General features: G+C 34.8%; 1 protein-coding gene across 4 annotated transcripts in view; it reads right to left on the bottom strand.

Moving 5' to 3' along the window:
- LOC129001844 (lysosomal-associated transmembrane protein 4A) overlaps window positions 1–25,363 on the bottom strand; it is a 38,942-nt gene extending 13,579 nt beyond the window's left edge. Inside the window, exons 1-4 of one of the 4 annotated variants that reach the window (XM_054429385.1) lie at window positions 25,248–25,363; window positions 9,916–10,025; window positions 7,398–7,617; window positions 4,869–5,007 (exon numbers count right to left, since the gene is read on the bottom strand). In XM_054429385.1, coding sequence (XP_054285360.1) covers window positions 4,869–5,007; window positions 7,398–7,617; window positions 9,916–10,020 — 464 coding nt within the window. In that variant the 5' untranslated portion in view covers window positions 10,021–10,025; window positions 25,248–25,363. The other 3 variants (XM_054429331.1, XM_054429537.1, XM_054429457.1) reach the window with 3 other exon arrangements.
- Between the last annotated feature and the right edge of the window lie 597 nt (window positions 25,364–25,960).

Genomic DNA, 25,960 nt, shown 5'->3' with positions numbered 1-25,960 from the left:
CCTACCCCAACATGGCAGCAAGAGTCTTTTCTCTGAAATTATCAACTCAGATGCAACCATACAAACCTTGAGTGATACAAATGAACAAAACACAGTAAGAGTCATGGTAAATAACAAACTCAAGAAATTAATAAAACATCCAACCCATCCCAAAATCAATAGTCTCCACATCAAAGAGGCTAAAATATTGAAAACTATTCGTCAGAAACTTAACACGAATAATCTAGTCATCACTAAGGCAGATAAAGGCAACACACTCGTCATAATGAACCAAGATGAATATAATAAAAAAGTACATGAGTTTATTAGTAATAACCAAATAGAAAAACTTCCACAGGATCCCACAGTCAAGTATGTTAAAGAAATAAATAAAGTATTGTCAAGCAGCAAATATATATTAAACGAAAGAGAAATCAGAGAATTTAAACCCATAAATCCTCATGCCCCACCTCTGAAAGGTTTGCCTAAATTACATAAAAACGGACAGCCTATGAGACCATTAGTAAACTACATGCCGGCCCCCGCTTACAAACTAGCTAAAAGATTAGAGAAAATTGTAAAAATGAACGTCACATTTAATAATAGCCACAGCCTAAAAAATAGTATGGATCTAGTAAATAAAATCAAAGACATAAAACCTAATGACAGACACACTCTTGCCTCTTTAGATATCTCCAGCCTATATACTAATGTACCCGTCCTAGAAACTCTAAAAATACTACAGAAAAATCTGACCGAAAATTCTAATTTGAACCAAGATGAAATAAATGAATTGATGCTTTTACTGAGAACAGTACTCCAACAAAATTATTTCAGTTTCAATAATGAATATTTTACACAGAAAGAAGGGCTCGCCATGGGGTCACCTTTATCAGGAATATTAGCAGAAATATTCCTGAATGAAATGGAGAATCAGCATTTATGGACAGACAATACCAACAAATACAAGGACCGTATCATTTTCTACCATAGATATGTTGACGATATCATCATCATGTATAATGGCAACAATAGACAAATCCAGCTTTTTAACAACTATTTAAACAACATTCATCCACAGCTAAAATTTACAATAGAATTTGAAGAAAACGAAAAACTCAATTTCCTAGACCTAACACTAACAAAAACAAAAGATAAGATTGTATTCAGCATCTACAGGAAACCTACAGCCACTGATACCACCATTCATGAAACTTCCCATCACCCCTTCCAACACAAGATAGCAGCATACAATAGTTTCATTCATAGAATGCTCACCGTCCCCCTAAACCCCGATGATTATGAAAAAGAGATAAACATAATTAAATACATCGCCGTCTCAAATGGATACAGCCCTAAATTGATAGATAGTTTAACCAATAAACAGATAATCAAGAAAAAAGCCATTACTAGCACTGATAACAATAAAGAGCGAATGGAGTATGTATCAGTTGAATTTGGAACCAACCTCTCCCATACACTGAAAAACCAGATGAAAAAGCATGGCAAAATTGTAGCCTTCAAAACATCAAACAAACTCCAAAATCTCCTTTCCGTAAAAAATACACCACAGGATTTTTGTCAAAAAACAGGAGTTTATAAAATAACCTGTAATGACTGTGATAAGTTTTACATTGGCCAAACTGGAAGGCCCTTTGTAAAGAGGTTTAAAGAACATCTTCCCAAGAAAACCATCGTTCAAAAATCAAATTTCGCCGACCATTTGGTAGCCAGTAACCATAGTTATACTGATATAACAACAAATTTGCAGCCTTTACATATTTGCCAAAAAGGCCGAACAATGACGGCATTGGAACAGTTCGAAATTTACAGAGCCTCTAAAATTGAAACAAACAACCTGTTAAACGACAAAAACACCCTGCAATCCAACATTCTTTTTGAAACCTTAATACAGATGAATAATAGCCGAAACAATGCTGCACTAGCTACGTCACCAGGACAAAGGTCAGATCACGACCAACTACCGTCTTCAGTCGAGTCTCGACACACGTCTGGCGCGCCTCCATATCCTGCCCGTGCACACGTAGCAAAAGTAAAAAATGTTAAATAACGGTCGACCGGTTTTTATATGTGTTTTGTGTTGTGGACAACTTACGCACCTCTTCAGGGAAGTTTAGTGTAAACAGTTCTTATACGGATCCGACGATGGCGCTCGCGCCGAAATGTACATGATCCACTAGGACAATACTTGGACCACAAGGCGACAAGCAGGTATTTTAACCTTTTATTTATTTGTCAATCAATTGGTCCGGAAACACCACAACAAAATATGAAATTGAGTTGCTTGTTTAGGTCCATACAAACTTATTTTTAACTTAAGTACGGTGGTGTTGTCACTACAAAATTCTGGTTGTTGCATATAAATTACTTCTTCAAGCTCACCATACAAAAATTTAGTTGAAAGTAAAGCATCAAATTTCATCAAATGCAAACTTTTAAGTTGCAGCAATACTTAAATTGATAGAATCCTGCTAATTTTTGCTACTGGGCTAAATGTTTTTTTATAGTCTATCTGTGTCATAATTAGGGATGGTCAAGTCTCGAAATTTCGGGAAATTTTCGGGAAATTTTAAATCTTGTTACACGAGACGAGATTTCTTTTTGGCCGAGATTTTTATCGAGACGAGAATAAAAAAAAAAAAAAAAAAAAAAAAAAAAATTAAAAACGCCTGCAGAAAGTCAATGCAATACCCGCAATACAGGAGCGTGTTGTAGTTGCGTTTCCTTTGCGAAGGCGTTCTTATTGAATTAATTCTTCAAATGTAAATATTACTTTAATTATTTTAATAACATTTGAGAAGTTTTGTTAAGTGTTAGCAGTGTGAGGAATGTTTTATTACTATAAAAAAAGTCAAAACAAGTAACTATTTTATAAAAATTAATAAATTTTATTTTATGATTTATTTTATTTTAGGATAAGTTGAACTCTATCCTAACTGATATCACTATGTTTCCTAATCGTAGGCATTTTTAATAAGTTAGGCGTGATTAATAAAAAAATGTTATGCTGATGTTTTTTAATAAAAGATTGTAAATATTCTTGCCTATTATCATTATTTTTGTATTAAAAATAGTTATCTAACAATGTTACAAAATCAGGTAAAAATTCCGAACGTACATTTCCCGTTGTGTTTGAGAAGGAAAATCCCGTCTCGATCTCGTCTCGAAATTTTATGAGAAATAAAAAATCTTGTCTCGTCTCGTCTCGAACTAAAAATCCAATCTCGTCCATCCCTAGTCATAATGTTGGTTAAGCCCTTTTAGAACCAGTCTTGTCAATACTTGTATTACGGTTTGTCTTTACTCTGTAAACCCACGTGCTAGGAATTGCTTTGACTCCTTCAGGCAAATTAAATAGTTCCTATGTTTGGTTTTCTTCTAAAGCTGTAATCTCACTCTCTATTGCTTGTTTTTTTGTACTGAAGACTTTTGATTGCTTCTTGATAAGTGTATGGTGTTCTTATTCCGTTTCACCAATGTTTCATTAATCATCATATTGAGACCATCATAACAAGCCAATTTCTTCGGTTTAGACCGTTCTTTTAGCTGTGTTCAAGGTGGAAAATCTTCAATTTACTCTTGTATTCTTCATTTTCTTCATTATGTCAGGTATCTTTGGGACTGGAGCTGCAATGTGATAACTTCTACTCTCTTGAAACATCTGATTTCGTTTTGGAAATAAAATTTTTTTAACTTTCTTCACACTGATTAGAATTTTCTCAATATTTCTACATTCCTTTAGGCTTTAATGTAATTTTAGTGAGTAGTCTGTGATAAATTCAGGAGTCTCACACTACAAGCTGGCTACCTGTGTGCGTAAAAGCATTTTCCCTCCTCTTCCTTAAAAAAAAAAATAAAGTCTCCGCAACAACGGTGATTGTCTCCCACGACTGCGGCAACAACCGTGAGCCCATTTTTTGCGCACCTTAAATCGTCTACTGCAACCACGGCAACAACCGTAAGCATTACTTGCGGTCTTGGGATGTGGTAATCGTCTCCCGTGATCACATCAACCGGTACCGGTGAGCATATCTAGCAGTTTTAACGACACCAGTAAATGTCTACTGCTATTGCAGCAACACTCGGTAGTTTATATTGCAATCTTGGCAACACCAGTAACCGTTTCCTTATACTGCGGCAACACCCGTGAGCATATTTAGTGGTCTTTGCGACACCAGTAATCGTCTCCCACAATCACATCAACACTGGTGAGCATATCTAGCGGTCTCGACAACACCAGTAAACGTCTCCTGCGACCGTGGCAACACCCTTGAGCATATCTAGCGGTCTTGGTGACGCCGGTAATTGTCTCCAGTGACCGCTGCAACATCTGTGAACATATCTAGCAGTCTCGACGTCACCGCTCGATCGTCATTCGCGATCGCGGCTACCCCCGTAATCCGTCTTTTGGTTATCCGAAGACTCATATGACCAGGCTTTGAAAATTTGTTTAAATCCGACGCTCTACTGAATTTACTGTCATATTTAGGATTCCTGGAGGGTTGGCTCAGTTCCTGCAGTTTTCCAGAATATTTCATGGTAAATATAAAATTCCTGTAGGGTTCCTGGTTTTCCCAAAATTTTTAGAGAGCAGACACCATCAACATATTTAGTGTCACAATTACAGTATAACACTGACAATTTTACCAACTAACGAACCATGCATCCCCTTGAAAGACTTAATGCTTTTTTTAATTAAAAAAATTATATGACACTATAGTACAACTGTATCTGGTCCTAAATATTTAGGATTGACAGAGACTCAACTGAAACCATACACACAAAAAATGTGTGCCAGAAATTGTTAAGTCATTTTATTGATAAGGTGTATAACATTTTAGATATAGTGGTATATATAAATATTTTACCTGGAGAGACAGAAATCAAAGACTTGGAGACAGAAGAATGGGAGCAGATACACAGGCTTCCCCTTGATTGCTCCATAGACCATTAGCAGAGTGATCATGAAGGTGCAAAATGTGAATATCACACACGTATTCACGTCGCCTAAAATAAATTGCTTATGAAAATATTATTTTTGTTATGTAATGAATTCTACTAAAACTTTTAATAGGCTATTCCTAAAACGAGCTTAATTGTGAGAGTGCCTTTGCTGACCTATTAAACTTAGCGTGTTTAAAAGTTTTAAGGTAAGGCTCTTAAACTTCATAAGGGACACAAAGTGTTATGTGCAACTAAGATGTAACTAACCTATAAAAAATTAGTTTCAAATATTAAAATAGGATATTAAATAAAATAATGAAATAAATAAGATAATCAAAAGATTTTCTTGTTGACAAAAAATATTAACTTCTATTACAGATTAAAACAATGCTTCTGAAACTTGTTTACGTTTAGCTTTACCTATCATATGTTTATAAGAAGCCTATAACCCTATACAATCTTATCTGAGATTGAAGCATGAAACCTTTTTTGGTCAGGTTTCCAGAAATGAGTAAAGAGAATTTCTCGTTTCCAAACTCATTGAGCATTGGGTGAGATGGAACCTTATCTGCAAGTGAATGCTTGATACTAGAGTCTGCTGGCTACAAGAAAATGGCAAGTTTACCTTGTGGTTGCCAGATTCTTGAAATGTGTAGATATCTTGCTCGATGTACATTTCGCTACATGTGTAGCATCATCAGGAGCACAGTTTGTCACATTAGTCTATTTAACACAAACACTATTTACAAATATTTACATTTTCGGTCGGATGACGATTTACGGTAAAGTCATAGGAATCCAGCGCGCGAACGCGTGCGCGGACCACGGCGCGGGCCGGAGCCACTACATGTGTCACTATTTGACTGACAACTGGCTTGAGGAGGTATGTTTGGGGAGGTTCGGTCAGGGGATGGGGGTGAGTTTACGATGTTAGAGCTTTCTCTTCTTGGACTGCGACGTTGCCAAGTCTCTGCGCTGTTGCCACATTGATCTTCTAGATGGTTTATAAGTTTGAAAATTATTGAATTGTTGTAATCTTCTTTTTTGTTTAACAGGGTGTCTGCATTTGAACTATGGGTATGTTTATATATGTGGTAGCTTTCTTGGACTTTCGCTATTGACTTAGAATTTGTGCGTTTGAGGATTGTTAATGATTCTGGAAATGAGATGTGGTGGTTCTGATTACTTTTCAGGTGTTTGGCGACTAATGATTCTGGATTGGCGTGGTGGCTGGCACTATGTTCTTTGAATCGCTGTTTAAATGATCTGTTAGTATAAACCAATGTATTCTTTTTGACATGGTGGTGCACATGTTATTTTATATACGCCTCTTTCTTGTTCTATTGGGATGTCAGTTTTCTCAGCTATTCTGTAGTTTGGGACGGGATTTGTTTTTACTCTGTATGCAGGTTTATATCCTGCATTGTTGAAGACTTTTCCAATTTTCTCTGTTAAGTCTTCAACGATGCAGGATATAAACCTGCATACATAGTAAAAACAAATCCCGTCCCAAACTACAGAATAGCTGAGAAAACTGACATCCCAATAGAACAAGAAAGAGGCGTATATAAAATAACATGTGCACCACCATGTCAAAAAGAATACATTGGTTTATACTAACAGATCATTTAAACAGCGATTCAAAGAACATAGTGCCAGCCACCACGCCAATCCAGAATCATTAGTCGCCAAACACCTGAAAAGTAATCAGAACCACCACATCTCATTTCCAGAATCATTAACAATCCTCAAACGCACAAATTCTAAGTCAATAGCGAAAGTCCAAGAAAGCTACCACATATATAAACATACCCATAGTTCAAATGCAGACACCCTGTTAAACAAAAAAGAAGATTACAACAATTCAATAATTTTCAAACTTATAAACCATCTAGAAGATCAATGTGGCAACAGCGCAGAGACTTGGCAACGTCGCAGTCCAAGAAGAGAAAGCTCTAACATCGTAAACTCACCCCCATCCCCTGACCGAACCTCCCCAAACATACCTCCTCAAGCCAGTTGTCAGTCAAATAGTGACACATGTAGTGGCTCCGGCCCGCGCCGTGGTCCGCGCACGCGTTCGCGCGCTGGATTCCTATGACTTTACCGTAAATCGTCATCCGACCGAAAATGTAAATATTTGTAAATAGTGTTTGTGTTAAATAGACTAATGTGACAAACTGTGCTCCTGATGATGCTAAACATGTAGCGAAATGTACATCGAGCAAGATATCTACACATTTCAAGAATCTGGCAACCACAAGGTAAACTAGTTTATTAATAATTCGTTCTTGAAGCTGGAATAATACACAACTTATAAAATGGCAAGCTTACATATACTCTGCGTACTTCATATATCACCTGGCACAGTTAAAGTCATATGTGGCTTGATTTTCAATTATTATAGTCTTAAACATATATTCATCTCCACGCCTAGGAGACTTCAAACTCACGATAGTAGCTGGCGCGGCTAGCAAAGTTGTTGTTCTGGATGGAGATGGGCCTCTCCGGGATCTGTCCCAGAGTGAGCTGCAAGTTGCCTCCCTCGTCATGTATCATCTCCAGTTCCGCCAGTGGTGTAGGCTCCGGTCCAGCGCTGCTGTGGTCATAACTCATCAGCTCAGGGTGACGCAGCACCACAGCCAGTACTGACAGAGCCAACACCTGCAGCATCTCCAAATACAGGTCCACATTAAAACCCATACAAGACAACACGTTTCAGTTCAGTATTACTAAATAATACATAAATTTTATTAGAATTTCATGAGACATTCTCACTAGATTTATTACAGTGAAACTCTGATTAAGCGAGAAAGGGGGAAAAGCCGTTTTGGACAACCAATTTTTTCAGTTAAAGAATGGTTAGAATTTAGCGTATTTAGGCTATTTTAGTACAAGGATATCTACAACAGTTGTTTTGTACGTAACTGTTAAACAGTTGTATAGAAGTTTTTTTCACAAAATCTTACTCTCAAAATAGGCTAATTGACAGTTCTTTTCTGAATTTGATCTCAACGATAGTAATAGGCCTACAATACTCAGTAATCAACTTATTTTTAAATATAAAGTTACTATTCACAGATTATACAAAAACGTTAATGTCGTTTAAAGATATGAAGACATGACCAGGTCAATTTACATAAAAAGGTTTAGGTGTATACTAAATGAAATTCATACAACTAGCCAAATATATTTTTAATCACCGACTTGTACAATATTATTTCTGATTTTTTATTAAACCTTTAACAAGACAAAGTTAGTCTTTGTTTTCTTGTATATATATTTATATACATTATATTTATTTTTTTTAATATAGGTACACAAAGGGAACAAAAGTGCAAGAAAAAGCAGAGTGGGATTGTCCTTGAGAGTCCAGAGATATGTTATCTGTATTCGTGCTTTGTCAACTTGGTAATTACATTTCACAAACATTCATACACTGAATCACTGATCTTTTCTACTACAGTAACACTAACATTTCATGGTTCTGCATTAATAAACAGTAAACAAAATCATGGGAAGGATGATGTTTCAATGGCACTACTGTATTAATACCATAAGTGCTTATTCTTATCAGAAAAAGCTCTATTTAGTTTTCCTAAGAAATGGCTGACACAAAACTTCTAGAGATATTCAATATTATTTTAGTCAGGCTGTAAGTGAATAATTCTGCAACAGTCAAATATCTTTACTAAAAACTACTTTAAATAAAGTATATTCAGTTTTATTTATCAAAAATAGGTGAAACCTGACAAAATCAACATTTACTTTTAAGGTTTGGTTTACGACAATTTATGTCACTCAGTTAAATAAAATGAAATGATACTGTCAAAATCTTAAAATTTAACTTTGTTTAATGAGTAAAATACCCCTGCTGCAGCAAACCTGCAGACTAAAGCACGAGTCACAGGAGAGTGTGGAAAGTTCCTAGAGTGCAGCAAAGGCAATTTGCACTCGCGTTACGCGTTATATTTTTCCTAGAGTTATTATGAAGCATATAAATAATTAGTCTTTCAAACAGTAAACAACACGTTTTAGTTTGTTAAATCCAAGCATTGAACTAAATGGGAAACAACTGCACCAGCTGATCGTAGTCATATAATCTTTAAGTGTTGCCAACCTATTTCCAAGCGTACACGGATTACGTGCATAATAAAACAAACTGTGTGCAACAAAATTAAGTCAATGCAGCAATTAGCAACTTTCTGTACTGTAATCAGTGCAAGGAAGCCTATTTGTCAGGCGACTGTAGGATAATAACTATTGTTTCTCTTGTATGTACCAATTACAAATTGTCTGCACTATAGGAACTTTAATTTCTTAATACTTAATAATTTTTATTGAAATGGCGACCATACAAAGTAGGTATTTTAAGCCAAGTATGAATGGCAAAGAGTGTAGGATGAGCGACGCGATTTCACAACTTTACGCAGCACCCTGATATAAAATCTAGTTTATAGACATAAAATGACTACAATTATCATTTTTAGCAAAAAAAATATTGGCCTTTACAAATGGTGATACTACTATTCTCAGCTGGTTGTTGATTCAATAAGTCACTTCAAGACAGTTGAAAGATCCATCTCCTTGGCCAGGTATTTGAGCCACGAATATATTTATATACAGTCTAGACAGATGAAATAGATTTAACGTGAAGAAATATAAAACTACTAAACAACTGTACACTTAGGCCTACATTGTTATCACTAGCCTAAATATTATAGTTGGTTAACAAAGACTCGTCCCTTGCCTCTGCTCATGTGCTCAACTCTAGTTTCATGGTTGTTGGAATCTATATTGTGAGCTTTTTAATAGCTCAAGTCTATTAAATGAGCAGACAAAATGGAATGGTCGCTCAAGACAAATTATTCATCACAGTCCAAACAAAATAGATTTGACACAAGTGAAAAAAAACTTATTAGTAGCTTAGGGTAAAACGTGAAGACCTGTTGACAAAAAAATTGAACTTACCAAGTGCCATATTCCAAAGAAAATGGTTCCTGTGCGCACATGACAACAGAAACAACATTTCCAGTCATTGCTGCGGTCTCTTGCCTTGAATCGGCACGTCTGCATTTTAGCTAAAAAGAAATTAAAATTTTAAACACAATGAAAGGTTACCAGTACCTTTGTAGTAGGGGGTCAGGTATAAGTAGGAGCGTGCGCATACTCTTGTAACTGATCATTTTCAAGCAAATATTTTAATATTTAGCTTCTCAAGAAACTTGAGATATGAGATGATTTTTTTTAGCTAGCTTGTTGAAAGAGATAGCATTGTCACAAATTGCCAGCTATAACTAACCAAAATATCCTGCAGCAAACCTGCCGACTAAGAAAATTTCTATTTGCCTGGATTGGTTTTCAATTAATGTATAAGGTAAATTAACATTAACTAGTATCCCTGTTGCTCGAGTTCGAGCAATTGCTAAGTATTACAGGCAATATTTTAATACCAATAACAGTCATAATTTCTGATGAATTTAAAAGATTCGACTCAAAGATTTTGGAAATACTCAAGATGTACATGACAGATCGATATAATCAACATTTCATGTAAATATCTTATCATTTTTCAAAAGCTGGTATAATCTTGTTTTTAGTGTTTTCTATAAGACATTGTTTTCTACAAATAGCCTTACTCATAGCCGAATTAGGTTGTCCATAATAACAATAATAAATAAAAAAATAAAAACTTAATATAAACTAAAAATTGTTTCTATTTCTTCTCCTTGATGGTGTTCTATGACTTTCCTATGGTTCAATGAAATCGGCTCATTCAATGATTACTAAGAGATAAAGCACAGTGCTAATTCCGTTTTCTTTTTAGTACCTATATCACTTTATCCAGGCTCACTCGCTTTCTCCATTGTAATATTTACACCAGGAACCCAAATTCAAATAGTAAATATTTCATTTCAACCAAGTCAGTAAATGTTTGTAGCAAACTGTTAAATTAGCAAACTTATTGACTTCTTCTTCTCACTTTTAATTTCTGACAACAGCTGGAGTTTTCTTAACAATTTTTGTTTCCCATCTTAATCTTATAAGGAAATACAAAACTTTAAGGGCTCCAGGGCCTCCCTCTCTAATTATTTCCCTAAAAAGAAAGTTTCCTGCACAACTTCATGTTACGCTCTTTCCAACGACACCAAAAACATGTCAATCGGTTCAGTAGTTTCGGAGTTGAGTAATTGTCACAAAAAACCTGCTTGCGTATTAAATAAGTATATAGATGTTTAACGAGTACCTAGGTTTGCTGCTACAGGGAAACTAATAAAGGGTGTTTTTATTAAAATATTATAGCTTAGTATAAAATAAATAAATCTGCCAAGTTTGACCAAAATATATCCATAAACAAGTCAACTACAACATTTTACAATATACTCTATTATAATAATAATTTTTTGAATTTTCTCTGTGTAACCAATCAATAACCGTACAAAAACACTTTGATATACTAAATTATTAGTTAAGTTTTTTTTTTAAGCTCTTTAATGAGTTCTGGAGAAAAATTAAAAAATTGGGTGTTTTAAGGGCAAAAAATTAAAAAAATCATTTTTACCCCATAACCCCCCCCCGTTAAACCCCGTTCCCATGGTCTGATTATGCTGGTTTGCCAACTCATTCAAGTTTATCCCAGCTTACACCTTCAAACCAAATTTCATCAAAATCAGACGAAAATTACTCAAGTTATCGTTTTTATGGAGACACACAAATACACATATAAAAATTCGAACGAATGGTGTGTTTGGCCTCTGGAGACATCGAAATGAAAAAGTAAATCGGTCCCGGGCCTAAGTCTTAACATGCCACCTACGGTAATAACTACTTTCCTATAGGGGAATTCGCTAACAAGGCAAAATAAAGAAAGGTTTCATTTACTTTCATGTGTAAAAAGATGCTTGCTCTACCTATTGCTTTACACTTTAAATTGTACTATATTTAATTCCGTAAGTGAATTGGTCCGACCCACGAAATATCTCGAGCTAGGAAAAGGGTAGCATGGCTGTTGAGGATACATTTGAAAGCTTGAGGTACACGGACGGTGGGAAAATATCAGAAGTGTCAAAAATTACCCTTGCTCTGTCCCACACGCCGTTAAAGATCCAGTCATTATCTAATACGCTATAATACTGTACTGTTACAGTGTTTCTATAAGCTGTTTTAAATATACCAGCTGATGTAAACATTGTGTATTTGTTTGTTTATTGATTTTAGTGTTCTGTTTTTGGGTTAGAATGGTAATGCAGTGTTGAAATCTACCGTGATGGGGGAAGACAGCGACTACGAAGTAGAGTATTTAGGAATGGTACAAAAGCATAGGGAAGGGTTAAGGAAAGGGCGGAAAAGTAGTATTGTTAGGAAGAGATTTTAACCAGGCCTGTTGTTAAAAGCAAAAAAAGTTCAAACAATGTAACATAGCATGCATAGTGTATAAAGGGAGCATACATACATAACAGTAAAATCTGGAGGTTTCCGTTTCAAAACAATATCATGATCAGACACATTTTATCATTTACAAAAATAGTTTCATTACAAACCAAAAACATATAATCGCTGTGTAATGTGTGTCTAATTACACCAGTTTCGTAGCATTTAGATTAGGCTCATTGCAGTACCGTGACTTGAGTAATAACATTTCGCTTTAATATTCAAAAACCGGCATAACTCTGTACACTTATATAAACTGAAAGCTCATAGTTTTTTGACGTTTTGAATTTATAATGGGCAGTAATAATGAAATGCTACGGAATAGTGTGTTTTTAGGCTACCTGTAGGCTACAGGGAGTAGAGGCCATCCCCCATTCATCACGGATCAAACTGGATGTTTCAAGCGACCCCATTTTCGACCTGCCAGATTTCTGGATCAATTTGGATGATAAAGAACTACCCTCTGACCGTGGATCAGTTTGGACAAACGTCGTTTGCATTCATGACAGGCCAGTCGTTTCCAATCGTGAATATCCAAAATCCGCTGACATGGGGACTTTGGAGGTTTGAGGTATTGCAGTGCACTGACGTTCTTCCAAACATTGAGCAGCGATCGTCGACACTCCTGCTCAAGATGATCGGCCTGCTGTTTATTATTTTACATGGCCTGCCAGTCATAATATCTTAAATTATTTCTCTCTTTTTATTCTTCGGTGCAATACTTGGCCAAGGTTTTGGGACATTTGGTGAGAGGTATGAGCTGGTTGGGACTGGCTCGAGTATAGACGAGGAGGTGAAATTTGTTTCCTGTGGATCGATTGTAGCTTCTCTCCCTTTCGGACTATTTATATTCGATTGTCTTCCGCGTTTCATTCTTAATCTTGTAAATTAACCATGAAAACATTTAACAGTAACCTGTATCACCTGTATAATCTGTATGTAAACCAATAGAGTTTTTTTGTTTACACGTAAATCAAATTTATGACAGTAAAAATAATCTGTATCAACTGTTTTTGTTAACTTCAGCTACAAAAAGGTATTGACAGTAACATCGACCCTTTCAAGGGCTGTAGGATGGAAACTGGATTTTTCCCAGCCTTGTGACCAACTCCAATCGATTTCTCGTGGCCAAATACCTCGTATTAAAGAAAAAAATCTAAAATCCTCCGACAGAAAAAAACTGTTGCCCGTACATGCACTTGTTTTAGATTATAGAATACCCAATATAGAATTAACTGGTACCCTTTGGTGAGAAGGTCCTGCACTTCGTATTTTGTCTTGGCTTCAAATTTTTACATTACATGGGAAATTATATATGTGTGTGTCCATAAAAACGATAACTCTAGTAATTTTGGTCCAATTTTGATTAAATTTGGCATGAACGTGTAGGGCGAGATGGACTTGAATGAGTTCACAAGCGACATTGTGTCATGGGAATGTTATGTGGTTTTACAATTTGCAAAAGTTGAATTTTTCATATTTATAGTTTTAAAACATAGAGAAATTCCCAATTTTTATTACAGCCATATAGAGATTAAAAAAAACAAACAATTTTGTATATAGAAACATTGCCATACCATTAGGTTACGGAGAGAATTACAAAAACTGTACATTTAAAATGTTCATTATAATGGAGAAAAAGAAAGATGTAGGCTAGTTTGCTTGTTTATGGATATATTTTGATCAAATTTGGCAAATTTATTTTAAAATATTGATATCATAGGCAACTATTAACATTTGATAAAAACTGTTTACCTTCCCTGAGCAGCAAACCAAAGTATTCTTTAAATCTATCGAGCTGTTGGCCCATCCTACGTACGGGAATTGAGTGTTCAACTAAAACTTAAGTTAGATCAATATTTCCATTTCTAATCCAAGCAAAGTTCAAGCGGTTAAACATTTACTGTAAACAAAAACCTTCCAAGATGAACTAAAACATGTAAACATTGTTATTTTCCTATTCTTTCCTCCAACAGTCGAACAGAAAAATAATTTGCATTAGCTTTCCTTCGAAAACTTGGGGACAGAGCCTCGATTTGTATACGGTGGTTACATCAGTGGTTACAGAATCTTACTTGTTTTCTATAATCAATGGCAAAATCACAGAATAATAAACTAACCTGATAGTTCTAATGAATATTTGTATATTCAACCAGCTGTTATTTAAAACAAATTATATTGCACTAAAACAAGCATAACATTTTAAAGACTGCTTTAAAAAATAAATTAGAACATCTAACATTTTACCAATTTATATTTAAATAGTCTGTCATCCTCTTACCTAATAAATGAATGTATCAATGAGTATAGCATTACACATAGTATAAATAAGTCAACCCTTTGCATGTCATTATCATCCAAATGCTGAAGTTGTGTCACACACGCATAATGTGTACAGCTGCTCAAAATTATCTTTCTTCCAACACAAAAATCATGAGAATCCGTCAATTGGTTGATTCAGAATCGTGAAATTAAAAAACCCTGTCACGTTTTAATTTATCTATATATTAATTTGAAACTGTTTTTCTTTGTGACAGGTAATTTGAGAGAACGGCTGGGCGTAGAAACTCGGTAGAGGTGTCTAAAGAAAGGGCTTGGTCTGTAGATGAGCCATCAAAAGAGAAACATGGTAAATTCCCTTGGGGCTCCGCCCCAGTGGCCTTTAAATTCCCATCCTTTGTTATTCTAATGGGGGGAAAACAGGTTTTTGACACAGCTAATTTCAGAAAACGGCTGGGCATAAAAACTTGGTAGGGGTCTCTAAAGAAGGGTCTTGGTCTGTAGATGAGCCATCAAAAGAAAAACGAGGTAAATTCCCTTGGAGCTCTGCCCCAGAGGCCTTTAAAGTCCCCTCAGCAGATTTGTTTACATTATGACCATATCATTTTACACTACTTTTTAATGAAACAGCTGATAATATATATTTTTTTTTCACAATTTTATTTACAATCTGTTCATTTTTAGAACATTTAGCAAATACAATAACAACTTTTAATAAAACGTTAGTTAATCTCTGTCCATTGACAGAGCTACGGTAACTTAAAAATATTTCAATGAAAAAATAAATATGTAAATAAACAAGGGAAAATTAAATTGTTCAAACAAAACGTGTGCTTAGATCCAAAACATGAATCCTTTTTAGCCTGTATATACTGGTACTGTTGTCCAAGAGGTTTAGAGCCAGGTGATTAGGGTGATTTTCAAGTTTCTTTAGATATTTTGCACTAAATTTGGATATTTCCTCTTCAACCGTAGGAATTCCACTGTCCTTGTGAAGGATATTGTTATTAACATACCACGGGGCTTGCAGAATGAACCTTAAAACTTTTGACTGAAATCGTTGGATGATGTTTATGTTCGACATACTGGATGTTCCCCACAGTTGGATTCCATAAGTCCAAATTGGCTTCAGGATTACTTTGTATAGTAATAATTTGTTTGCAATGGTCAATTTTGATTTACTATTTAGGAGCCAGGAAAGATTTTTAAATTTTGAATTTAGGTACATTCTTTTATTCCAGATATGGTTTTTCCTGATAATATTTAAATTGTGATTTACTAAATTTGTCAAAATTAAGTATTTGCAAAGGTTTTTTCCTGATTTTAAAATCGATTTCCTTCTGCATCGTGTCATGTTTTGCAAAATAATGTTGTAATGTTATAATGTGCAATCCAAATCAGTGGAAAAATCCTAATATCACAGTACTCTTAAAATTATTTCTTATGGAGTTAACTTATGTCTATTGTATGGGTTGGTTTCTGCCTTTTTGTACCACTTCTTGGAGATTGTACGTAGATGATACTTGGGTTGGTATAATATTACAATGGAAAAAAGCGAGAAATCCTGGACAATTTGTTATAGGCCTACTAAAAATAAAACTGAATTAGAAGAAATAGAAATAATGTTTTTTTTTTTCTTCATTTATAATCGTTATTATAGGGAACCTAATGTGGCTATGAGTGGGAAACATTTGTAGAAAACTCTTAAAACACGATCAGCTTTTGAAAAAAGCAATTTACAAACAATTGTGATTATATCTAACTGTTGTGTACATTGTGAGTGTTTCCATAATCTTTGAGTCGACTTTTATAAAGTCATCGGAAATTATGACCGTTATTCGTTTTAAAATAACGCCTGTAATGATTCGCAATTGCTCGAATTCGAGCAATAGGTACACTAGTATATATATACAGGGTTTTTCGGTAAAGCGGAGCGGGCTATGCATATTCAGATTCTACATGCAAAAATAAGTCGAAAATATAGAACAACTTTTTTTCGATTTCGGCTTAGTTAAGCCGTAATCCGCCATTTTATATTTTTTTGAAAGTAATTAATATTTCAAAAAACCCTTAGAGATATTTTTATGAAACTTTGTATAAACTTTAAGGCTACACATATTAAAATTCTCTGAAAATATCTTTGATCAGGCTCATCAAATTTCAAAATAGTGGCCATTTAAAATTTTGTTTTAATGGCTGTTTTTAATTAAATTTTACTTTTAAAACTTTAAATGGCCGCCATTTTGAAATTTGATGAAACTGATCAAAGATATTTTCGGAGAATGTTTATACTTGTAGCCTAAAAGTTTATACCAAGTTTCATAAAAATATGTCAAAGAGTTTTTGAGTTATTAATTATTTTCAAAAAAATACAAAATGGCGGATTACGGCCAAACTAATCCGAAATCGAAAAAAGTTATTCTATATTTTCCACTTATTTTTTCATGTAGAATCTGAATCTGCACAGCCCGCTACGCTTTACCGAAACACCCTCTATAAATCAAATGTTATCTAAATCTAACAGTATAACCTCGAGTAACCGTCACCCTTATACTGACATTCTCTGTTATCCGTCACCCCGATAACAGTACCGTACTTATAGACATACCAGAAACAAAAGAACCCTGGGCCATTTCGAGCCACCCAGGTTTGAAGGGTATGCCACACCTACCGGTGCGAACCACGTGATCTTTTTGTTTCTGTGCAGGTTGTTTTATTCTTGGGATGTCTATAGATTATTTTTAATGTGATTTTATTTCACTGTACGTCATTGAACAAGTACAACATGAACAAAATAACAGTTCTGTATTCGGTTATCCGTCTATTCGCTTCCGTCACACTCCCGGTCTCGACCCGAGGGTGGCAGTTAATAGAGGTTCTACTGAAAATTGGACTTAAATGTAGAGTGATAGAAAATATTTAAAGGGGTTTGGTAAACAAAGGGTTCTGCGAATACCTCGAGCGAATATCTTCAAAACTAACGCACACCTAATTATGATTCTGGTTCCTATTAAAAAACATGTTAAATTGAGAGATACCTACGAGTTAAATTTATACCTCGTACATGCATTTACACTATGCAGTAATTATTGATAGTAATATGGTAAAAATCACAAGGATTAGAGAAAGGAATGTAATCATTATCATAGGCCCCTTTTGAGATCAAGGGCGGGGATTGAAATCATTGGAACTGAAAAATTTTGCTATTTTTGGATACACACTGACCAAATGAAACACCAGAAATACTTCCTGGAGTCAATTTATAACATTAATACAGTCTCACCTCTAATCATTTTTAAAAGAGTGACAAATTGCTAAGGGACGAGGGACTTAAAATGAGAATCAGGGTCAAGGCGAAAAAATGCATCACACCTACTGTACCTAGCACAGTTTCAAAACAAGTTCCTAACAATTTAAGAAGGAATCAGTTTTACATATGTTTGCCAACATGAGACATTGATTGTAGGCTATGTAACTTCGGGAAGAGTATGTTGAAAAAGAAAATGACAATTTTTTTAATGTGTCAATATCAATAGGCCCTCCATTGTTACAATGAGGGGCAGGCATTTTCAATGCATTTAGGCTATGTTTTTTTTTTTTTTTTTTTCTCAAAGACCGCTCATATCATGTAGGCCTACCCAGAGCAGTCAAAATCACTGGAAATAGGAGATGAATTTAAGATTTCAATTTTGATCACTTAAGTTACTAATTTAGCGATTAAGGACGGGAGATACTATATACAAAAATTAATAAGGATAAAAGTTGTAGTTCTTCAAAAACTATCATCAAAGGCTAGTGATGGTGTCCATATTTAATCGGACTTAACCGTTCAAAAAAAGTGTTTTGGTGTTTTTTATCCATCTGCCATTTTTAACTTTTGAGGGAGTTGAAATTTAAAGTGTCATGTTTGGAAATTTTCTTGATAATTTGGAATCACTTCCAACATTTTTACATAATTTCAAGTCTGTAGGTGCCCTAAGTTAAAAGTACCTTTGGGAATGGTTTAAGTTCTCAAGCCAAAATTCAGTTAGGCTAACCTACTTGAAATAACTTGGCCTAGGTATTAATATTAAAAATAAGTTACCATGTGGGAAAATTCAAAATTTTTAGGTTTTTAAAAAGGAAAAAAGTTTAACTTTTGGGAACCTTTCTGGTGGTATAGGACCAAACTCCCGTAAGTTACGGTACCGTAGGTCTGACTCTTACATACATACATGATACATGATCTCTCCGTCCGTAGTCCTTTGCCTTAAGGAATTGGACAGGTCAGGGTTAATACAAAGAATAACCAGCTTAATACTAATTTTTGTCACCGTCTAGGTAACTGTCTATGTCCTCTAAACTTAACTCTACTAGATATTTTTTTAATTCTGATTTGAATTTTGTTAAGCTCTGAATTTCAAGTAATTTTTTCGGTAGGGCCTGGTACAATTTCATTCCCATGTAATCTGGTTTGTGTTCAAATTTTGTGAGTTTATGTTGGACTGCATGTGTGCCCTTTGTTCGTGTGTTGTAAGTGTGATTTGTAAAAGTTGGTTTAATGTTCTGTGATTTTATATAGCAAACTGATTCATAGATATAAAGTGAAGGGACTGTGAGAAAGCCAAGTTCTTTATAAACATTTTTGCAGCTGGTCCGAGGCGGCATGCCCAAGATTGCTCTTACTGCCATATTCTGCCAAACAAAGATCTGGTCAATATTCTTCTTAACAGCTCCCCATAGAATGATTGAATACAAAATGTGCTGTTCTATTAGGCCAAAATACACAAGTTTAGAGAGAGCCAGGTTTCCCTGCATCCCAGCTCAATTTATCGTCCAATCTCACCCCCAAAAAGTCGGCAGTTTTTGAAATTTGAATTTGATCCTCTCCAATTAATAGGTTCGGAGTCCTATTATTTTTTAAATTTTGTCTTTTTGCAGTTTGGATACACATGTATCCTGTTTTTTGTGAATTTAATTTGAGTTTGTTTGAGGAAAAAAAGTCAGCCAAATCATTTGCTCTTTGATTAGATTCTGCCTCCAGGGCCGCGTCGTCAGTTCCCCTTACGAACAACGTTGTATCATCCGCAAAGAGGTAGACGCTGTCCTGCGGAACAGTATCTGTGATGTTGTTGATGTAGACCAAGAAAAGGAGAGGTCCAAGGACAGATCCCTGGGGGACGCCATTGGAGATCAATTTTTTTGTTGATGAAATTCTTTCAGTTTTTGAATTTGAGTTTTTTTGAATCTCAGTGACTTGGAATCGGTTGCTCATATAGGATGTGAGCCACTTCAGCGCAAGTCCTGAGATTCCGATTGATGCCAATTTTTCCAATAGAATCGCAGGTTCGACACAATCGAAGGCTTTGGAGAGATCAGCAAAACAACCAACTACCGTCTCTCCAGCCTCCATTGCGTCTATACTGCTGTTGATGAAATCAATGAGTGCCAATTTTGTTGATTTGTTGCGTCTAAAACCATATTGTCTGTCACACAATATGTTATTTTTTTCCAAGAAGTTGCTAAGTTGCTCCGAAACAACTTTCTCAATCAATTTTGAAACGACTGGTAGGAGAGAGATTGGGCGATAATTCCCCGGATCAGTTCTGTCTGACTTTTTGAAAATTGGTTTTATTTTTGCAATTTTGCAATTCTGAGGGAAAATTCCAGATGTCAGTGAAAAATTGACAATGTGGGTAAGAGGAACTGCCACTTCCTCCCTACAATATTTTAGGACATGCATACTGATTCCATCTACACCACTAGAGTGTTTAGATGGTAGCTTTGAGAACAAATCCAGAAGGTAAGCAGATGTAATCAAATGAAATTGTCCAAGTTCAGCAGTGCCATTCCTCCTAAAACCAGATAAGGCATGGGTTTCCTGATCCTTGTTAACAAGCTTCGAAACATTAACAAAATAGTCATTTAGGGTTTCACACACTTCTATAGGATTTTCTATTTTGTTACCGTCAATATTCAGTATAATATTATTACAGTCTGAATTTTCTTTTGGCCTAATGCTGTTTATAATCTTCCAAGAGTCTTTAGATTTATTTTTTGAGCTGGATATGCAATCGTGTGCCCATTTTATTTTACTTTCCTGTATTTTGTTTTTATATTTATCTTTAAGCTTTAGGTATAATCCTTTGTCAGATATCATTCCTGTCAGCCTCCATACAGAGTATTGTTGGAACATTTTTTCCTTAGCAGCTATTATCTCATTGTTCATCCATTTGTTTTTTCCTTTGCGACTAAGATTAAGTTTTGTTTTTTTATTCGGGCAGCTGATATCAAAATAATATTTGAATGTTTCTATAAAGCTATCATATCTATCTATATATTAATAGGCAAGCATGTTTCTTTAAAACCTTTTTTCTCAGCTCGTGTGTATCGTAGGGAAAATCTACGCATACCGTTAGAAAGCTATTTTCCTGTAGGTGTGCAGAATCCCTTTATAAATTAAAATAGGCTCAAAAATAAGCACAAAAAATGAATTTGAAATTTTAAAAAATTAACATGGGTTTTATGGGTTGCTATGGTGATGACGAAATAACAACAAAATATAAACAGAAAATCAAAACAAATGGAAGACATTCCAATCACATGTTTTATTTACAGTGTGGGGTGAAAATAGAGAAGTTTGCACAAAACATACTTTTGGTCGATTTTTCGACCACGGGGCGTGCTCTCGTTTGGTATTAATATCAGGAGCATCATATACTGAGTTCCAGTCCTCTGACTGTAGCCTTATTTTAAGTTCATGAAGATTTTCATCAGTAATTATTCTTTTTTCTAAGGTTTTATTTTGGTTTGAGATACTATTTTGGTTTGAGATAATTTCAGGTAGGCTTATTTCTATTGAGATAGCACAGTGGTCTGAAATATGGGGTTCTTTTACTGCTGCTGATAATATTTCAAAGTTGGTTAAAAAATTGTCTATGCATGTGCTGGTTGTGTCTGTAATTCTAGTTGGTTCAAAAATGTTTGGTTTCATATCAAAACTTTTAATCAGAGTTGCAAATCTGTGGTAAGTGTTGTCATCCTTGATCAAGTCGATATTGAAATCTGAGCCTATTACTATATATTTATTCTTAATGTTCAGTTTAAGTAGATATTCATTTAATTTGCTAAAGTATTCATCAAGGTTGCTGCTGTATGGAGACCTGTACATGGAAGCTACTACAAACTGTTTATTTCTCACAGAAAAACTTATTTCAGCACACTCAAAAATTGTTTCTTTTGAAAAAGTTATTCCTATGTCTGTGGACTTAAGGCTATCGAGTTTTATGGAATTTTTATTTTTGAAAATTGCTACACCACCCATATTTTTATACTCTCTGCCATAACCAGCAATAAATTCAAAGTTTTCTATTCTTAATTATTCTGATAGGCTATTTTGGTCTAGACCATGTTCATTAATAAGAAATAAATCTGGGTTTTCTGATTCTAAAAAATGTTCGATTTGTTCAATTTTATTTGTGATTCCCCTTTCATTCAAATGAGTTATCTTAAAATTGTTTTTCTGTGTGAACCTTATTCTGTTAAATAAGTACTTTCGTGATTTCATCAGTGTAATGCAGATTAATCTATGATTTTATTTTAAAAAAATATCTGTTTGTTGGGAAGACACGTTCTAACTTCAAAGGGAGGTATATCCGTTTGAATGTAAGTTTGATTTTTCCTTTGTCACGTCAGGTCAGTTCATATCGTACTTCTGTGCCAATGAGCAACCCTCTATCATAGTTTTGAGAAATTGGTTGTGGGGTTACTGTTAAAGCTGGAATTCATTGACATGGGGGATGTCAGTTAGTTGTCTTGGCCTTATCAATTACCTACATAAAGTTGTCAATATAATCTCTCTACGGAATATTAGGTGTAGTGGAATATACTTAAAATGAAGTTGGCTTTTATTCTTGAACTGGGCCTCCTCTTTATATGGTCTTGCGGCTTCATCGGTAGCAAATTAAGGCTATTTGTAGAAAACACTAAAAAACAAGATCAGCTTTTGAAAATGATAAGATATTTACAAGAAATGTTGATTAAATATTGATCTGTTAGAGGTACATTTTGAGTATTTCCATAATCTTTGAGTCGAATATTTTGAAGTCATCAGAAATCATGACTGTTATTCGTTTTACAATAACGCCTGTAATACTTAGCAATTGCTTGAATTTGAGCAACCAACAGGGACACTAGTACTTATTTAATACGCAAGCAGGTTTTTTGTGACAATTACTCCTCTGAAACTACTAAACCGATTGACATGTTTTTGAAGTCATTGGAAAGAGCGTAACGCGAAGTTGTGCAGGAAACTTTCTTTTTGCGGAAATAATTAGAGAGTGAGTCCCTAGGGCCCTTTAAAGTTTTGTATTTCTCCAAAAGATTAACATGGGGAAAGAAACATTGTTATGAAACTCCAGCAGCTGTTGTCAGAAATTAAAAGTGAGAGGAACATATTTTAATTGTAAACAGTCAATAAGTTTCCTAATTTAACAGATTGCTAAAACATTTACTGACTTGGTTGAATTGAAATATTTACAATTTGAATTTGGGTTGGCGTAAATATTACAATGGAACAAAGCGAGAGAGCCTAGATAAATTGATGTAGGCCTACTAAAAAGTAAATTGAATTAAGACTGTGCTGCATTTCTTTAATCATTGAAAGAGCCAATTTGCAAACTGTGGAAACATAGGAAAGTCATAGAACACCACCAAGGAGAAGAAATAGAAATGATGTTTTTTTTTATTTATAATCATTATTATGGACAACCTAATGCGGCTATGAGTAAGGCTATTTGTATAAAACTAAAAAAAAGATCAGCTTATGAAAAATGATAAGATAGGCCTATTTACAAGAAATTTTGATTATATCGATCTGTTAAGTACATCTTCAGTACCTATTACTATAATCTTCGAGTTGAATCTTTTAAAGTCATCAGAAATTTTGACTGTTATTTGTTTTAAAATAACGCCTGTAATAATTAGCAATTCCTCAATATATCCACAGTGCATGCCATTAAATATCCACAACCTCCTAGTAGCTGGATTACAGGACGTCGCCACGTCGGCTAGGTAATAGGCTACTTAGCAATTGCTCGAATTCGAGCAACAGGGACACTAGTTATTTAAATGTTAATTTGTTGCAATATGTTCTTTATTGAAACATAGTGTTGAGTTAAATAGGTTAAGTTAGGTTCATAACGTAAATAGATTCTTTTTATTTTTGCGGCAGACTGTCAAAAGACAGTCAGGGCATTTCGGGGCTGACCGATTTTCCCGCTGACTGCTCCCCGACTCAATTGTCGTGTCGTATTGATAAAGGCATAGAGACAAGTTTGAACGTGCACACTGACGACTAAAAGTCTGTCCGTTTGACGGAGTTTTGTTGTGTGTGCGCTACGCAGTCAATAAAGTGTGTTATGGCTATGACAAGTGCAAATGTTTTGCTAGACAAAAAAGATGATAAACTTATTGATGACTTAGAGGCACAGCCCCTCTTTATAAAAAAGTCTTTGAAGGAGTATTCAGATATGATAATAAAATTAAATATTGAAAACTATCAATAGATACCGTACTGGTAGGCCCCTACTCATTTGTGAGTAAGCCTAAATGAAAAATTTGTCCAGATATTTCCTCAAATCCGAGTATAAGAGGAACAACTGGTCTCTCAAGGTTCTCTGACTAAAAATTGGATGCACCCAGTACTTAATATCTTTTACGTTTTCTTGTACGAAATCTGATCAGTAACGCACATATGACAGCGGTTTCTGTCATCCTTTTGACACTCGAAAGACGACTAAACAGTTGTGGCACCCACAGTCATCGACCAAACAGTCTTGACGACTTTTTGATTGTCCACCCGACTCCAGCTAGACAGTTGGCTGACAAAGTCTCTGTGCGGTAGGCCTAAGCTTAATTGTTATTATGATATCAAAAGCATCGGGATGTAAAGTTACATGATTATCAATTAGGTGGTCATAAATTAAGCTATAGAGAAAATGTGGGTCGTTTTTGGTAAGTCACGATTTAAGTTAGGCCTAAAGTTTAGGTTAGTTTGTAAAAAGGTCTAGACCTAGGCTAACTTAGCTTATGATAGATTCGGGGATATTAAGGTTGAGCCAAAACAACTTCAATTATGTAAGGGTTTTTAGTAAGTTTAACATATATTGAACAAAATAGATTAATAATAAAAGACATAAGTTAGCTTAAAGCAGTTTAACTGAACTTCACGTAGATACCCTTTTTACTACGTTCACATCACAGGCAGATTCATTCATTGTGTACGTAGGCTACACAATGAGACATGTGTAGTATCCTTAATTTTTTAAATCTTTTAGAGGTTGATATAAGACTAAGTTAAGAGATTCTGTCAATCTACAAAATAATAACATAATCAAAAACCTTGGAAGTCGCTGGGTAGGGCCTAGTGTTGGCTAGACATGAAACTTTTCAAAACTAATAGTCTGTAGGGCCTATGACAATATTGACAATTAAGCAACTGAAATGACCAATTATTAGAATAGTTACCTCTGAATGACCTTCAAAATGTAAACCAAATTAAAATAACAACGCTTTAAAAATTTAAAGACAATAAAATGGAAAATGTAAATTACTTGACAGTTTTGACTTGACGTCTGCTGAGTCGTCGTGAATCACCACAATTCACAATCACAATTCTCAATCACGAATCACATTCACATCACACAACCAACCTCAACTCAACGGCAATGTCGGCAATGTTGCCAACACAAAAACGATTATCCTTTCTCAATTATTATGTCTATACATTTTACAATTGACTATAAGCGAACAAAATTATACTTAGTCTCTAACATGTAAGACGTAGAGATTTATCCCAAATAACCTTACTAACTATTGACATTGTAGACTATTAACATATGGGTATATGGGTATGTAATACCGGTAAGTATCAGCATAATAAACTCATCTATTTCCATCAACAATTATACACCATTTGACAATAACAGATACATACACAAGGACCACGGCCCCCTTTTAACCCCGCAAGGACACAGTGGTGGTTCCAAGGGTTGGGAGGGGGTTACAGGGGCTAAACTATCAGTTATCAATTATTTAAGATGGGGACGCCATCGCTATGTGAATATTTAAACCCAAATACAGAAGAATTGTTATCAATTTGACGTTCCTTTAATTTTTTTGGAGATTTATATGTTCCAACTCAAATTACTAATGTTTCTGGTTCCTGTCTTGACAATATTTTCACTAATTTATTTCTGCCCTAAAACTTGCAATAGTTTTAGAGAATAGTTTATCTGACCACTTAACACAGTGTTTATGTTTAGAT

This window comes from Macrosteles quadrilineatus, unplaced genomic scaffold, assembly GCF_028750875.1.
Source record: "Macrosteles quadrilineatus isolate MER2022 unplaced genomic scaffold, UCM_ALF_1.0 Scaffold_1__1_contigs__length_201487025, whole genome shotgun sequence".
Taxonomy (NCBI): Eukaryota; Metazoa; Arthropoda; class Insecta; order Hemiptera; family Cicadellidae; genus Macrosteles; species Macrosteles quadrilineatus.
This window is presented reverse-complemented; position numbering and strand designations above follow the sequence as displayed.